We start from the raw sequence: 17,452 nt of genomic DNA on the forward strand, positions 1-17,452 counted from the left end.
TTAATACTTAGTTCGTAGGAATCCTGTCAGACCTCAATAGTTCTGCTTCAGTCTCTTTGTAAACCTTGTTTTCCCATCATCAGCTGCTTCAGCTTTCCCCTCGGGTTTTATAATAACCAGCGATGAAAATTCACAGTAGGGTCAGACTCGGCAGGCAGAGACTTGGTATGTTTGCAAATACAGGAGAGGCGGGAGAAGGTCCGTTCCCTTACTTATAATATTAAGTAAGAATGGGCAGAAGGGAGCAAAGTGTGCAAGGACCCAAAGAAAGAAGTTTCAGGGTTCTGTTGCCCATGTGTGTGTTCCCGTGTTAAACATGTGTCAGTTTATATGCATTGACATATAGTACGTGTTCCTATATGTTTCCCATAACCTGTTTCACAGGTACAAAATGTCAGGGAAATTCCCGGTGAAATATCTGTTAGTATTTAAAACGACATTTTTTTAATGTTTTCATTTGCATTATATCCCAATAAGCCTTTAGATATATACATTTAAACTAGTTGGAGGCCGAGCTACTGGAAAGGATAATAAAATTGTCAAAGCATGCTTCAAAGCAAATAATGTAAATATTGTGTTATGAGTTTTCCAGGCTGAATGAAGGAGAGAATTAAGCAAGTACTTGATACAGTTGACAGATTCAGTGACATCTATAGGTGCCATTCCCAGATCAAAATAAAGAACCCCCCTTTTTTCACTCTGAACACACAGCCTTTTTCTTTTCCCCTACTGCATCTTTAAGCTATGAGATTCATAAATTGTATAATAACTTGTTGAATTTGCAATCTAGTCAGCAAAAATCCTGTGTTGTTGGCTTTTGCGTGCCTGTGCATGCATGTGCATGTGTGCATGTGTGCGTGGGTATAGTGCTAATATATGTGCACGTGCATGGCAGGGAACATGTATGTGGAATCTGGAGGATAACCCCAGATATGATTCTTGGGATAACTGTCCATCTCCTTTGAGATGGGGGTCTCTCATTGGCCTGGAGCCATACCAGCTGTCCAGTGAACCCTTGGGGTTCACTCTCTCTGTCTACCCAGTTCTGGGATTGCCAGTTCAAAGCACCACCCAGAGCATTCTTCTCTGAGGTCTGGGGATGAAATCAGAATCTTCATGATCATGAGGCTCCATCGTCCTTACCCCTCCCCTCCCAGCTCTGAACACATCCAAAATTTGTAGAGTATGAATTTATTTGGAACTATTTCACAATCTATAAAAATGGGCTCATTCTCGCTCTCCCTTAGCTTACAGATGTCCTCATTAGTGAAATTCTCCATGGAGCTGACGGCACCAGTATCAAGTGTGGAGTTATTGGAGAAATTGGCTGTTCCTGGCCTTTGACTGACAGCGAGAGAAAGGTACTTCAGGCTACGGCTCACGCCCAAGCTCAGCTTGGTTGTCCGGTGATCATCCACCCTGGACGGAACCCAGGTGCACCATTCCAGATCATCCGAGTACTGCAAGAAGCAGGGGCGGACATCTCTAAAACGGTCATGTCCCACCTTGACAGGTAAGCGGGTCACGGTACAAACTGGTGTAGACCGCTGTATGACTGGGGGACACTGAACTATACCCGCAGCTCCTGGAAGGCAGTGTCTGTGAAGCCTTAAAATGACCATAAATCGAAATGGGTGCTGTAGTCTACCCCTCTTGTGTGTCACATTCTACCTGAGGCGTTTTATAAAGGCACTTTCTTGATCCTCCATCACTCCTCATCACAGGCATTTCTGTCTGCTTCAGTTACTTGTCTTGTGATACGATACCATGAACATGGCAATTCTACTTGTTCAGTATTTGCCAACAATTGGGGCATAAATGCACCTATAAATATAAATACAGAGAGGTCACATGGCTTCACCCTGAGAGGAAACCAAAAATGTAGGGGCTTATGTTTCTGCTGCCTGGTTTTTGGTTTCAGAGACTGAATTTATTAATATAATGGTAAATATTATGCTTCCATTGTGGCACAGTATTATTTACGACTGCTATAACAATTAAAACACACTAAGCAACTCAAAACAATGGAAATCTATTCTCTCATGGCCTTGAAGGTGGAAGTTTGAGATCAAGTGTTCTCAAGACCTCAGACCTGCAGGAAGAATCCTCGTTTTGCTTACACCATTGTCCGACAGCACTTGGTGTCCCTCAGCCTGTAACTGCTTGGCTAATTTCTGCTTATACTTCCCAAGGCCTTGGAAGAGTCTTAACTTTGCCAGGAGCCCCAAACAAGCATTTCAAAACATGAGACTTTTTTTCTCTTTTCTTTCATCTCTAAGGACATTGGCTATTGAATCTACGACCCACTTATGTAATAGAATGAGATTTTATAAAGACCCTTAACTATATCTATAAAACCCTTTTTTCCTCAGGTCCCTTTCAGAGCTTCCTGAGGTTAAAACACAGATGTAGTTCTACAACGCCCCACTCAACTCACTTAGAGGCTTGACTATATAGACAGAGGCTTGGCTACTGCTAATACGCCAACCTGTAACAATATTGCCAATGCTAATCCTAAACCTTTAGCTTAACTGTATTAGGTAGACAAGTTGTTTTTGAAACACTCTTACAGTGTACCTCAGCTGACTTAAGAACTCCAGACCTTCCCACCTCAGCCTTCTAAGCATTAGACTGCAGGTATGCACATGCGTTCTTGGCCCTTCTTTTTTATTTTTGCTGCGGTTTGCCGCCGCTGCTGCCGTCGCCTCGTATTTGTTTGTTTTACAAATACACGTAACACAAAATTTATCATCTCAAATATTTAAAGCATCCAGTTTAGGAGACTTTCTCCTCCAGATTATAGTAGAGAACATTCTACTTTCCCTCTCATGAATCTGAACACAAAATACTTCAAATAAGTGGAAACACACAGCTTTTTATGATTGCATTTTTGACAGGAGAGACTGTGAAAGATCACAGACACCAGGAATGACCACCCTTGCACTTGCTGGATAAAAGTTGTGGTTATAGATTCTTAGGACTTGTCTCTATCCTTCTTCCTACACCAGCTGCAACACAGGCAAGTGTATACTCTAGAGAACTCTGCCTCAAGCTTATTCTCTATTCCTGAACAGTGAGAAATGCTGTGTTTGGTGATGGGGCAGCTTCCTGTGCCTCTCCGAACTGATCTCTCTGCTTTTCCCAAGTGCCTTAGCTCTCAAAGCCCCTCACACAATGCTTGCTTGACTCCCCTTGTTCATTTTCTTGCCTCCCTAATGCTTCTGTCCCTGAGAGAGTCTTAGCTTCACCAGTAGCCCCAAACAAGCATTTCAAAGCAGGAGACTCTTTTCTCTTCAGTTTTCTTCATTGTTTTATGTGGACTCTGTTGGAAAAGTTTAGTCTGCCACACTGCTGGAAACTGGACCAAGACGCTCCTTAAAGCAGAATCTAACTGTTCCTACTTTTTCACAGTTAGACATTAAGTTAGAAAATTATGCTTGGCACAAACAGAAAATAAGTTTTTGTTATAAACTGTGAAATAAACCTGAGCTACCACAACATTATTTCCTGGATTATATAAAAACACCAAACAATATAAAAAGTACTAGTATTTGTTTCCTAGTGTCATGCACATATATTTTCATTGGACTTATATATAATTTTATATATATATATATGTATATACTTTTATATTAAATGATAAAGATACATTACCTAATGTCCATTAGCTGCAAATTCAGTATTTCCCTCTTGGATGGCCCAGGACTGAATGGAATTGTCGACCTGACACCACATAAGCCCCAAGACTCGGGCACATCCTGAGGCAATCCCTAGACAGTCACCTACTCCGCACCCATAGTATGGGTCATTTGGGATTCCGTGTGCAACCAAAAGACATACATGAACATATTTCCATGGAGAAGCAACCATGGAAAATGGCTTTTGAAAACAAACCAAATAAAGTAACAGGAAAAGACCAGGAGGCAGATGTAGGAAGTGGGAGCTTTTTGAAGTTACTGTTCAGAGCAGACGAGTCCCCAGGCTGGAGTCTGACTGGGTCAGCGTTTCGCAGGCTGTCTGAGCTCAGCTGGGCAGCGCAAACAATCTGATCTGGGTTGAAAGAGCAGGGGTTTCAGCTCTTTGTAATGGGGACAACTCCTAAAAGATCCTGGACACAATGTAATAGACATTTAAAAAGAAAAGGCATTCTCTAGAACACAGCCTCTAAAACCCCCCAAATCAAATGGTCAGGCATAACATGAATTCACTTCTCCCGTGTTTCCGGGCAGAGGCAGAAGGTTCTGAAGCTGTGCTCTGTTAAGTTTGGGATGGTGGCTTCAGGTGATCCCTGTGCCTTTTGACTCACTTCATAACACAAGGGCTCTGAAGTGAGCGGGGTGATCTACAGCCTGGACGACCTGTAAAATTACCTTGATTTTTTCCCCCCTTCAAAAGTAGATTTCATTTAGGAGAACACAAACGTAAAGATATTTTAGTGTGCTTACGATCCTGTGGAAGCAAATATTTCGGAAGGTTTACGAAATCTGAATTAGGATTTACCCAGGCAGGCTGACGTGTGTGTGTGTGTGTGTGTGTGTGTGTGTGTGTGTGTGTGTGTGTGTGTGTGTGTGTGTGGTGTGTGTGTGTGTGTGTGTGTGATGCTGAAAGGAAAGCATTAATGGGTGACCATCTTCTTGAAGACCTCCAAACCACTCCATTATCATGTGACCCCTGGTTACAAGCCTCAGGTCATTAAACAGGCAACAACTTGCTAAGTCTGCCCTGTCCCAGCCCTCCCCAAACCATCTGTTTCCTTTAAGGCACACAGATTGTTGAAGAACAGGTTGAGTGCTGCAAATTTTACCCCCTGGGACACCAATGGGGGCTGTCTTGACAGTGATTGTCACCCTAAGTCAACCCGTGTTAAACAATAACAGCAGCCCTTGGGTTCTTACTCGGGCTTTGTTTATGGGGACAGCTTGGCACCATTTAACATTCGGAATAATTTTCCCACCCTCCAAAACGCTGGCAGCATTTCTAGATGGTGGCACTACCTTGGGGTCGATCTATTCTAGGTTATGTGTGCTTTAAAGAATGGCCCTCCCCACCCCCAAAGCTATTCTTTTTGTCATTTATTTTTCAAACAGGGCTTACCATGAATGCCCTATTAGAGTAAATGTAACCGTGCATCTACCATAAAACTCTTTCTTTAACAGAGAAAGCTCAGTGGGGAAAAAATTAAAAATTAAAAAAAAAAAGACATGAGCCGGATAACAAATATTTAGAAGCTATTGGACAATTCAAATTTTGAACTTCCTGGAGGGCAACAGGCAGGTGCTATGCCTAAATCTTTTTATCTTTGTAGATATCTATTTAACAAGCCAGAGGATTTTGATGGACATCCAGGGTCTGATTAGGGGCATGATAATTAAGGATACAGAGAGAGTGAATCCTCTCTTTGAAAACTGCTCCCTGGGGATGGTAAAGGAATTTGACCCAAGGGTATTTGAAAGACCAGAAGGGAAAACTCAGGAATGGGCCAAAAAAACATTTTGTTCTCTTTGCCTTTGATCACACATGCCAAATTGGCCGAACTCTTGGAAGGATACAAATCTAACACTTTTTTTCCCCACCATGCTGTTAATTAAATGAAAAGAGTGAAATATCACTTCATTCATTCAACAAATATTTGAGTGACTAATTACCATATGTATATATCAAACGTTGGGCTGAAATTCTTTCAAAGTGATTATTTAATTATAATTATGATGACTTTTAACCTTAAGATTTTCTTTGAAAAGGCACCGAAGGAAAAAAAATTCGTCTGCGGGATCCATGGAGCTGTACACTTTCAATTCCTATAAGTTCGGATGAATTCATTTAAAGTCATTCAGAAACAGTTCCAAGCAAACGTCTAGCAAATGGAAATTGAACAAAACATCTTTGTGTTGCTAAATAGTACAGTAGCGTTCTTAGGGAGAATAATTGGAGCCCTGTGCACCCACCGTGGTCTGCGGCGTTTAGAGTCCTGTAAATGCTGCTTCATTTCTTAAGCGTTTATACTGAGGAGCATGCATGGACGTGCACCGCAGACGTGTTGTACAAAATGCATCAAGACAAATGAGTGTGCAGAGTGTAGCACGTGCACACACTCATCTCACATACTGGAAAAACAGTCCTTCAATTGAGTTTGGATCCAACCGGGGTCAAAAGTTAGTGCAGACAACCAAGAATGAGCAAGTGAAAAATTTCAATAGAAAATATTCACTAAGAACTTTCTTTCCTATAATGGCTAACGATTGCTGACAGGTCGGTTTTCATTGTGTAACATGTGTGATATCACTGTGTAATGTATGTGTATGTAGATCACATGCATGGTAAACTAGGTACTTTTTAACATGGCGTCTCTGCTGTTGTTATGTGGTGTGGATTCCAGTGATACATTTTGCATGAAATAAACATTTTAATATAGAGCCCATCCTGATATAAGCCTTGAGTATATTTTAGGCTAAGTAAAAACTTTGTGATGACATTGACGACAGATTCTTTCATTTCAATAGGACACAGATTGGACACTGGAGAGAGGATATGAAGTTGGGTTCCCTGGCCTCATTTACTCGCTAAGTGACTTTCAATAAGTTATTTATGCCTCCACATCTGTTTGTTCCTATGTGAACAGGGCTAAGGAAAATTTACCTGTGTATATGCAGATGCCCATGTGAGCATGGAGACCTGTATTCCTTGAGACTAGGTCTCCCACCCAACCTGGCACTAAGATTATAGTCAGCAGCAAGTCTTCGCAATTCTCTGGTCCGCAGCCCCACAGCACCATGGACAGAGAAAGGTGTGCTAGCCACGCCTAGATTTTCACATGGGTTCTCAGGATTTAAACCCAGGCCCTCTTGTTTGCACAGCAAGTGCTCTTCCCCACTGAGCCAGTTCCCAAGACAATGAAAAATATTTTAACCCTTAAAGTGCCGCCTGGATGTCTTTTTATTATTGCTTAGCAGTGGATTTCCTTTTAAGGCGTGCCTACTTAAAAGTCACACTGAGAAGAAAAGAAGAAAGAAATCCAGTTAGGCCTTTCACAAGCTGAAAGGCATCTCAACTTCTGTGTGAAAATACTGTCTAGTAAAATGAAATTATGTTACAATGGCATTTGGTGGTTTTGAGTATTCTAAATTGCTGTTTGTAGATCTGTCAATATCTGGGCAAAAGGCAGCCCTGGTCATGCGTTCTTCCCCACACATTCTATCCACCCAAACCTTCCACTCGTCATATTTTTCCCCTGAAGCAATTTGTCATGACTCTGACACCATTCGCCTGAAAGGTGACATGTTAACAAATAGGATAGCCGTGTCTATGAGATTCATCTTCCCTGTCCTCAACACTGTCGTCCCCTTAACCAGGTTCTGCTGAACATGAAAAACACAGCCTCTTTTATGCTGTGTGGCAGCTGGAAAGTTCAAGCACAAAGCTCTTCCTGGCGTTTATAACTATAAATTGTCTGTTAAAATAAAGTCTTAATTACACTTTGCAATCCGGAGCCACTTTCTGGTTTTAGTCTAATTTAAGTGAGATTTTTCTGCCTTGTGGCCTCCCATTCCTTTTATTGAAACCTTAAGTCATAACATTTGAAGTGTGATATCACTTCTTCCTATGATGTCATCAAACAAGGACTCAACCAGTCAGAGCTGGGAAGTGGGGTAGGTGCTATAAAATACAGATAATGGCAGTTGGAATTATTTTCCTCTTGGCTTTTATCCCCAGTTAGTCACTAACGTTGAACATGCTGGCCCCTAATAGAATGCCAGAAAGAATCTCACAAAAACACGTAAATTGATTTTTTTAAATACCTTCAAAAATAACCAGAAACTAATATGTTAATCTAACGTATCATTCTAAATGATACATTTAAATGAAAGGCAAATTCTTGGTAAATATTCAATGGAAACAGAAAATTGACTTGAAATCTGTTGGCAGTATTTGCTCCTCGTATTTTTTTGACATTTAGTTTTAATTAATTAAAATGCATTGACTGATATCTACCCTCTCCGTGGTGGTGGAAGAAAAATATAGACCATATGTGACACCCTGGGTTCAGTCCCCAGAACTTTACCCCAAATTAAAGGTTGTTCCAACTTTTCTCACTATGTAGCCTACCCAAGTTGGCTTGGCCTGAAATCAATTGTATAGGCCAGAGTGCCCTTGAAGTCTTGATTCTTCTGCCTCAGCCTTCAGTGCTCTGGAATTATAGACATGAACCACCAGGCCTGACTTCAGTACTAACTTATAAAATTATTATCATTGGATTATAAGAAGCTATATATTTGTGTAAAATAGCATCGTAGATTCAAAATTCGTGTTGGCTATTAAATGAATATTTCTAGTTGATTTTAGTAATTTAAAGTAGCTATCAAAAGTGTTTATAAAATAATTAAACATCCCGATATTCTATTTGTACAAATATTCCATGGTTTTAAACTGTTCAAGGGGTCTGGGATAAATAAATTACCTTTTCGGTAATTAGTTTTTATAGTGAGCATTCATCAAAACTCAGGTTTTAATAAATCAGTTGTAGATAAAATGTCTACCTTTGCATGGGCTTGCTAACTTTTACATTTTTATTTGATCAAGGGTATATGTTTTCATAAAAGTGCAGTCCATACTTCCTTATGTGTTGGCTCAGTGAGCAAGACAGGGTCCTTCTCACAGTTCTTAATCTCTAGACTCAGGAACCCATAGATCTGAATGCCTGGTGTGGAGAGAGCACTGGATTAGGTCCAGGCAGCCCAGGCTTCCCTATGCTTTACAGGAGGATCCAAACTTTAGTTTCTCTTTTGTGTAATGACATTTTCATGTGGCATAATTATATCTTCAGTGTATCGTATGCTTCAAAACCTGCTCCTCCCGTGTTCTTGGAATGACTTAATTCAACTAATTAATTAGCTTCCCTGAGTTCATCCTCCATCCCAGTCAGTGTACTGATGGGCCCCCATGGTTCACTCCTGCTGTGTACTGCTCTCTTATTCTGACCAATGGCAGCAGTGTTTGCTCTGAATACTTGCTTGATTGTTTCCGTCTCTGGAGTCTGGGCATGCTACTACCTACCCACCTCCTGAAGACCTCCAAACACAGCTCTAACTATCCACCCCTCTCTTGTTGCCTTCTTTTGTCCCCTGAACTACTGTGAGTTTCCCAAAAGGACTCAATTCCTTAGCTTCCCTCCAAAATCTGTTCTCTATGTCAACTAGACACATCTTGCGAAATCCAAACCTGACTATATCCCTGTCCTCTGACTTAAAAAGCATTCAGTGAGTACCCTCTGCCTAGACACAGAACCCAAACATCTTGGTCCTTAATGCCCCCCTTCATGTTCTTTGGGATATCCCATAATTCTCCATAACTGTTTCAAGTGTCCTGAGCCTCCAAGCTCTCATACAAATGTGGCTCTCTAGGGTACTGTTTTATTCCATTCCCATTTCTGGTGTCAGTTTGGGAGAGCATTCCATCAGAATTCAATTCACCAGAGCTTTCCCCAGACCAGCCAAGATGCCTTTTTGCCTTTGTCTGTTTGCTAACCTTGTTCTTAAAAGTACAGTTATCACGATTCTTGGTAAACTCTATAAAACAATTATTTGTGTAGGTGGGGTATTTTTTTCTTTATAGATACTAAATTTTCCAAAGGACAGGGTTGTGTGTTTTTTGTCTTTGGAGCCAACAACTTTTTGCTAACTGGATAGATAAATGAATGTTTTATTGGGCATATGGATAGATAGATGATTGGCTGGATGGATGGAAGGATGGATGGATGGATGGATGGATGGATGGATGGATGGTTGGATGGGTGGATGAATGGATGGATGGGTGGATGGGTAGATGGGTGGATGGTTGGGTGGGTGTATAGATGGTTGGATGGGTGGGTAGGTGGATGGGGGTTGGGTGGATGGACAGATAGATGTACTTCACATCTAACAAGCTATTGCCTTACATTCAAGAGCAATAAACGTCTTTCTTAACTCTCAACAGATGTTCTTCTGTATTATGCACCTCTTACGCAACACCTGAACCAAGTTTTATGTAAATGAGATACTTCAAGACTCAGCTCGAGTGAATCTCTTCCTTCGTTGTTCTTTCATAATACCTTGTATTTATCTGCACTATGAAAATTCTGAAACATTTAATCATAATTATTTCTTTAAAACATCTGTCTTTTCCACAGACCTTAAGTTACTGTGGATGACAGCTGAAGGATTTTATTCATATTTGTGCTCCCGACATAAAGAATAACACAAGGCGAGCAACATTACATGCTTGCTAAGCTTATTCACAAGGCATACTTGAATGTGTGAGATGACAGAGTGTGTTTGGGAGTTCTGTGAATTGGGAGACTTCAAATAGGAGGTGCTATCGCCATCTTGTTGATACCCATGAATCATAGACTTTGCTCTGACCCTTATCTCTTCTATACAAAGTCCCTAAAACATTGCCCAAATTATTGTTGATGTTCATGCTTTGATGATCAAGATTCCCAAGATTCTTCATAAATGGCCTGGAAGTCGTTTCATTCATCAAAAGATGAGACTTTCTTCACCATTGAATTCAAGAGCTCTTTCAACAATTTTTACTACATTTACATATAGGTGATGATAAAGATAGATAGATGCATAGATAAATAGATGCATAAATAGATAAATAGATATATAGACAGACTGATAGAAATGATAGACATAGATAGATAGATAGATAGATAGATAGATAGATAGATAGATAGACAGACAGACAGACAGACAGACAGACAGACAGACTGAGGGATATTTGTGCATGTAGGTATGTATGTGCATGGAGATTTGCATGCAATGATATGTATAGAGAGATCAGAGAACAAGTTGTGGGAGCCAATTATTTCTACAATGTGGGTTGCTAGGATTGAACTCGGGTTGTCAGGCTTGGTGGCAAGTGCCTTTACCGAAGCCATGTTGGAATCCCAGAAGCTCTTTCAAATGCCATAGTCAGGAGAAAGAAGAAAACCTTTAAAATGCTTATCTTAAAATCTTGACATTGTTATCGTAGAGAAGAGTCGAGTTAGTCATGGATATAAACTATGGGAAGAGGAGGATTGGCTGAGGTTAGCACCTCCAGTTCTATGACTTGTCCTCTGTGATTACTGATGGCTGAAAGAGTTGAGATCTCACCTGACAGTAGAGTACCTCAAGTAGAGTCCTTTTTTCCAGGGAACCATACTGACATTTGGCATCAACCCTTCTCCAAGTGAAAGAAAATCATTTGTGCAAACAAAAATGCAATAACACAACTCCAGTCTCTGGAAATCCTCCAACTGATTATCAATTTTACACAGAAAAGTGACATTCAAGGAGCATTAGGTAGGTGAGTCTTTTAGATGTCAGCGCCAGGGATCCTGTTTCTCCACAGAGTAAGAGTCAATGGCATGGATCAGGGCTTCTCTGATGAGCAGATGTTTTCAGCATTCATGAGACTAGTAGACTGGGACTCCTGAACACAAAGCAGTCTGAGTTTCTTCACCATACCACTGGGAGCTGGGTATTTATCTTTTCTGAGATTTACCTTTTCCATCTATAAAATGGAGCTGTGTTTATTACATACATTTATATAGAATGTCTATGTTATATGAGTGTTCTTCCAAGGGCTCATATGTTGAAGTCTTGATCACCAGCTGTTGAAGACATTGGAAAATATTTAATAGTCTCTTCAGGAGACTAACTTCATCCATAGTCTATTTTTGACTTTACAGCTGAATGAACTGAGAAAAGGTGGTAACAGATTGGAAGAAATAAATTACTGGGACATTTTCTAATGAATCTATCTTGTCCCCAGACCCTTTATTTTTCTCTCTCTGCTTCATTCTATGACGGTCAAATAGCAACAATGTGAAATGAACCAAATAATACAGAGTTTGGATCTGCCAGATGTAGTGACACACACCTTTAATCCCAGAACTTGGGAAGCAGATGTAGGCATATCTCTGTGAGTTCAAGGTCAGCCTGGCATACATAGTGAGTTCTAAGACAGCCAGAACTACATAGTGAAATACTGTCTCAGGAAGAAAATTGAAGGAGGAGTAAGAAGAGAAGGAAGAGGAGGAGGAGGATTTTAGTTTTAGTAAAATCCACATTCAGGAGGATATATTTCCTTGAAACTCCTCTTCTGTGAATACTGAATGCCATGGTGGAAGAAGTTGGCAAGAAAAAGATCTTCAACTCATGGCCATGCTGAGAGAGGAAGAAGGGACTGACCACTACACTCCAGTACACTCTTTTCAAAGGCATCATCACAATGCCTAGAAGACACCGGCTGACTGGAAGACCTCCTGCAGTGTTCTACCTCTCTAGGCTTCTACCTGCTAACACCATCACTAGCTCTAACACTTGAGCCTTTGGGGAGCACACCCTTGTGTCAAACCATAGCAGAGTTAACATTGATTAAGGTAGAGAAAGGTGTGGGGACAGCTAATATGGGTAATAATCACAAACAGCCATCTTGCTTGACCTGGTGAAGGTAGATAGATGCCTTAGCATTTAAAGGAGCACAGAGCAATGTGAGACTCATGCAAAGAAAGAAAGCAATAGTCATGACTCCTCCCTGGAGTGTATCATTCATTTTGTCTAAAACAACTGGAAAGGTTCGATATTACCTATTTTCCTTACCATATGAATGATACTCCTATCTGGGAATTAGAGCGCTCTATGGTTTAATCTCTTCTCTTTCTGGAACTTTCCCATTCTTACCTGTATATGCCCCTTTGGTTTTCATGTTTTCCTCACATGAAAAACTTCAGGATGGTGTGAGGAAAAAGTCACATGTCACTCTTAAAACCGATGAACGCTATATGTGCCTTCAGTCCACATAGTTCCTGGTCCTACCATTGAGTAAATAATAATGGCAATGGGACAAGATGCATGTGTGATGGTTGAGGGAATGGCTTCCAACTTTGAACTGAGTTTAGTACATCAGTACCTTAGGACGTTACCTTGACTACAAGCTCTCCAGTTCACCAGTGAAACAATTAAATGGGACTGTAAAGCAGCACGGCTGCTGGGGAATACACATCTGGGCGTTCATGTGCTCGTGCATAGGGAGGCCAGAAGTCAATCTTAGGTGTTACTCCTCAGGGGTTGTTCGCCTTGCTCTTTGAAATATGTTTCTCACCGGAACGTGGGGCTTGCCAGGTAGACTAGGTTGACTAGATGGCGAGGTCCAGACATCTGTCCATGTCTGCCTCCTCAGCACCGGATTACCAGCACCTGCCATGATGCATGGCTTTTGATGTGGTGCTAAGGACCAGACCCTCATCAGGTCCTCATGGTTGCTAAGCAAACATGAAACAAACTTGAGCTATCTTCACAGCCCTGGGTTTTTGCTTTCAGTTGGAACTAAGACTAACAATCATATTGCTGTTCCAGCCTACTACAATTTTTATTGTTGGTGTTTAAGGGTATACATCACTTAAAATGTAGAAAACCCCCTTCCAGGGCATGGGGACAGAAGCAAAGGGGGGATATTAGGAACAGAAACAAGAGTCTAATCTGACCTATCCATCCCCCCCAGTGCCCTCTGGCTTCCCATTCAGTAGCTTGCCCATAGTGTATAATTAACAATTCAGATTTGACTCAAAAGACAAAATACTAAACTTAATTCCTTCTCCCTCCTGTTATTTTAGTTGTGTATGTTTTGTTTTTAAGCATGGTTCTTTGGGGGAAAACAGAATATGTTTACTACAGAAAAACATATATTCCTTTAGCTTAGTAATTTGGAAGCATGAGTTTGTCTCCATGGTAAGAAGATGCGCGAAGGGAGGTATTAATAAACCTTAGCACAGTGGTGATTCACATTTTGAAGTATAAAGGAAAAAATCTCCCTAGCCACGTCCCACCCTAAATCAATACTGGGAACTCTTAAGTGTTAAAACGGTGAAAAGAAGCAAAAGGAGCCGGTCTATACTGTGATAGCAGTCACAGTCCTAAGGACGGAGACACCCCTTATACAGGTGGCTCATGGACCTTAACTGATCGCCCCATTGTTTGGGAGAAAGGCTCTGAAAATACTTCCGATTGCTTGGCAGCTGATTCATAGACATGTAATCCTGCACTAATTGTTGGATCCTGAAGTTGCCAGAGTGTCTAAGAGCCTACAAGATAAGGATAATCGGGCATTTTTATTTCCTCTCTGGGCCACGTTTGAGCCCCAAGCAATCACTTCCTTTCTCTAGGATATCTCTCTAGGCTTTCATGCCATGTCGAATGGAGTTTCTCTCCCCGAATTATTTCACGCACTGCATTCTGTCAGGATGTATTTATTCTTTTCTGTTTTTCCACATATGATTGAATGTCTACAGAGTTATTTGGGGATACTATAATGTATCCCTGCTTAGCTGTTATAATCTAAATTTCTCGAGATATCTTTTACTCTGTCCTCTGAAGCTTTGTCTGTATTCTCTGCCTCTATTTTCTCCTTGCCCGTCTTTCACATGACGGTATTCTAGACTAGAAAGGCATTTCGTGTACCGATTAATTTGACAAGCTGTTGATAAATAATAAATTTTATTTCAGAAGAACACAGGCATATATGTGTATGTGGTACGTGTACATTGTCATATGGAAGTGTGCACATGTATGTGCAAGTACATGTATAGATCTGTGTTTGTGGAAGCCAGAGGTTGACGTTGAGGGTTTTCCTCAACTGCTTTCCATCCTTATTTTGTGAGATGTTGTTTTCCATTGGAACCGACTTCCTTCCTTAATTCAGGCAGAGAGACTGGCCACTGAGATCCAGGGATCCACCCTTGCTCCCCTCCTCCCAGCCCCCAGGTCTGAGGTTACAGATCCACTGTGTCTGCACTCAGCCCTTTATGTTGCTGTCCGAATTCTTCTGCTTCAAGTACTCCACAGACGGGTTCCTCTCTCCAGCACCCTACACATATTAAGCTTATGAATATCCCCTCTGAAATATGTGTAATGATAACCACATAAGCTTTGAAATTAATTTCAGAACCGTTTCTCACCCCGCCGCCACCATGCATCAAGAGATTCCCGACTCAGCCAGATTAACATCACTGGTCTAACTGGTCTGGTGAGACCTGATACCAAATACCTTTTATAGCTTGCATAGCTTTTAGCAGGGCTGCAGGATGAAAAAATACAGGCTAGTAACGATTTTTAGAAGATGGAGTATATCCTTAAAAAAAAAAACATTCTGTAGGAGTGTCATGAAATTCTGCTTGGATGATAGCTGAAAAATTAGTGTAAACATAGAATTCCTAAAGACGTTAAAATGGTAACTTTACTTTGGCTACGTAGGTTTCCGTATTTCTGATAATGAACCTGTTTGATTGAACTTGAACATAATAAAGGTCCCCTCATAGGTTTTTTTTTAATGACATTTTTATTTATTCTGTGTCTGTGCAAGCATGCTCATCCCGTGGAGAACAATCAGAGTTCAGAGGGGAGGGCACCTTGTGAGAATCAGTCCTTTCCTTATACCATGTGTATCCTGAGGATTAACCTTAGGTCATCAAGCTAGGCAGCAAATGTGTGTGATACCCACTGAGTCATCTCTCCAGTCCCTAACATTTGATATATATAATATATATTATTCTTTATCTTTATTATATGTTATTATAAATATATCATGTAGTTTCACAGCATATACCTAGAGAATATGCTTTTAATAACAGCAATATGTCTCTTATTTTCTCTAGGTCTATATTTGATAAGAAAGAGCTGCTGGAGTTTGCTCAACTTGGCTGCTACTTGGAATATGATCTCTTTGGTACGGAGCTCCTTAATTACCAGCTAAGCCCAGATATTGATATGCCTGATGATAACAAAAGAATTAGAAGGTAAGCATTCTGTCTTTCACCACATTCCCTTCTGCCAGCCCTTTTGGCATGTCATATCTCGGTGAGTATTAGCAAAGATTTGGAAAACAGTGAGCAGGCTGAAGCAGCATTGGCAGAGAAAAAATATATCTGAGCTGTTCCAGGGAGAAAATCTCTATATATTATTTCGAGAACAAAATGAGTCATAGTAAGTAGGCTCAAGCTAAGCAGAGCCTTAGAAGTTCAGTGCAGATGGACAGCTGACAGGGAACAGATAATACCCCATGTTTGCAACGACAAGAGCAGAATGAAAGCCATTTCCCCCTTTACCTGTAGTGAAATCAGCTCTTGCGTCCTTAGGTGGGTCACACTAGACCCAAGATTTTTCTACAACTAATATTTAAAATGCTTTATCAAATGTATCCATTCAAGTGGTGATTAAAACGAAAAGGATAAAATGCCTCAGGTGAACACCGTACATCCCAACCCTCCCAACATTGTCTAATGAGTAATGAGGAAAACCATGGCCGAATTCGTTCTCTGAGGGCATCAAAGATGGCTACCTTGTTTGGTCTCGGTAACAGGGTGGCATGAGGATTGAAGATTAAATAAACCAAGATGAGAAAATCTTGGAGGAGAAATACATCTGAGATTAGCAAAGAAGACCTTAGTTAAGGAGTATCTAAGTATTGCTCTTCCTAAAATAATAACTAACAGTGGAGTGGGCAGTTCAGAGCATCCGCTGGGCTGAGACACAGAGTTGACATCCTCAGTCTCTATGAGAGTGTTTAAATCTTGAGAATAGATGAAATCATTGAGAAAAGAAAGAGAACGAGACCCAGGGACACAATATTGAATAGACAGAGTCAATAGCATTGTCTTATGGACAGGTAGACATGTTTTCAAGCTGATACTGTCTGGGGACATGTATTGGATCTTAGTGAGAAAATAGTCTTAAAGCCAAAGACCTGAACGCCTACAATATGCAGGCGATAATCAAGAAGGATCAAGGCTGAAGGCTGAACCCTGGATTTTAAGCTAAGAGACTCAGAATCAGGAAGTGTGGGCTCAGGCAAAGGCTTGAGGAAAGTAGGCACTGAGGAAGGGGGTGGAGCATGTGAAGGCTCCACTTCTACCGTAGAGCAGTGGGGCTCGTGCTGGAAGACATCAGTGACCCAGGAAAGCTTCTTCCAAAGTTGGACAGTTTCTGAAGCTAAGACAGAAAGTTGGGAGGGACAGAGACGGAAAGAATGGGCCGCAGAGAAAAAAGCTAATTCTAAGAGATTGGTACAGAATTTCTATAAAGTAGGGTATGCCATTTTTATACAAATGCCTGGTACTGAATATGGAAAGATGAATGTTTACTCGAAAATACTGGAAAGATAAGCAGTCGATCCAGACTCCTAAAGAGACAAATAGGTGGGACCTGTGGAATGCTTAGAAACGTCTTGAGAGGGTGTTTCCCATTTGCATAGGGAGAGCAGGGGGGGGGGGGGGCGAGGAATGCTGTTGGTACAGTTGGTATCTTAGCAAGAGGATCTAGAACTGGGGCCATATACCTTTGTGTTTTCCAGTCTTCCTGCGAGAATGATTGTTTCCAGAAAGGAGGAATAGATTAAAGGCAGGGTCTTGTTAAGGACGAGAAGAATAGAAAGA

General features: G+C 41.0%; 1 protein-coding gene across 4 annotated transcripts in view; it reads left to right on the top strand.

The window, feature by feature from the left end:
- The window catches only part of Pter (phosphotriesterase related), a 61,245-nt gene that overhangs the window by 38,150 nt on the left and 5,643 nt on the right, over positions 1-17,452 (top strand). For all 4 annotated transcript variants that reach the window (XM_006254291.5, XM_039096043.2, XM_006254290.5 and 1 more), the window contains 2 exons: positions 1,248-1,513; positions 15,677-15,817. In XM_006254291.5, coding sequence (XP_006254353.1) covers positions 1,248-1,513; positions 15,677-15,817 — 407 coding nt within the window. The remainder of the gene's footprint in view (positions 1-1,247; positions 1,514-15,676; positions 15,818-17,452) is intronic.

This window comes from Rattus norvegicus, chromosome 17 (assembly GCF_036323735.1).
Source record: "Rattus norvegicus strain BN/NHsdMcwi chromosome 17, GRCr8, whole genome shotgun sequence".
Taxonomy (NCBI): domain Eukaryota; kingdom Metazoa; phylum Chordata; class Mammalia; order Rodentia; family Muridae; genus Rattus; species Rattus norvegicus.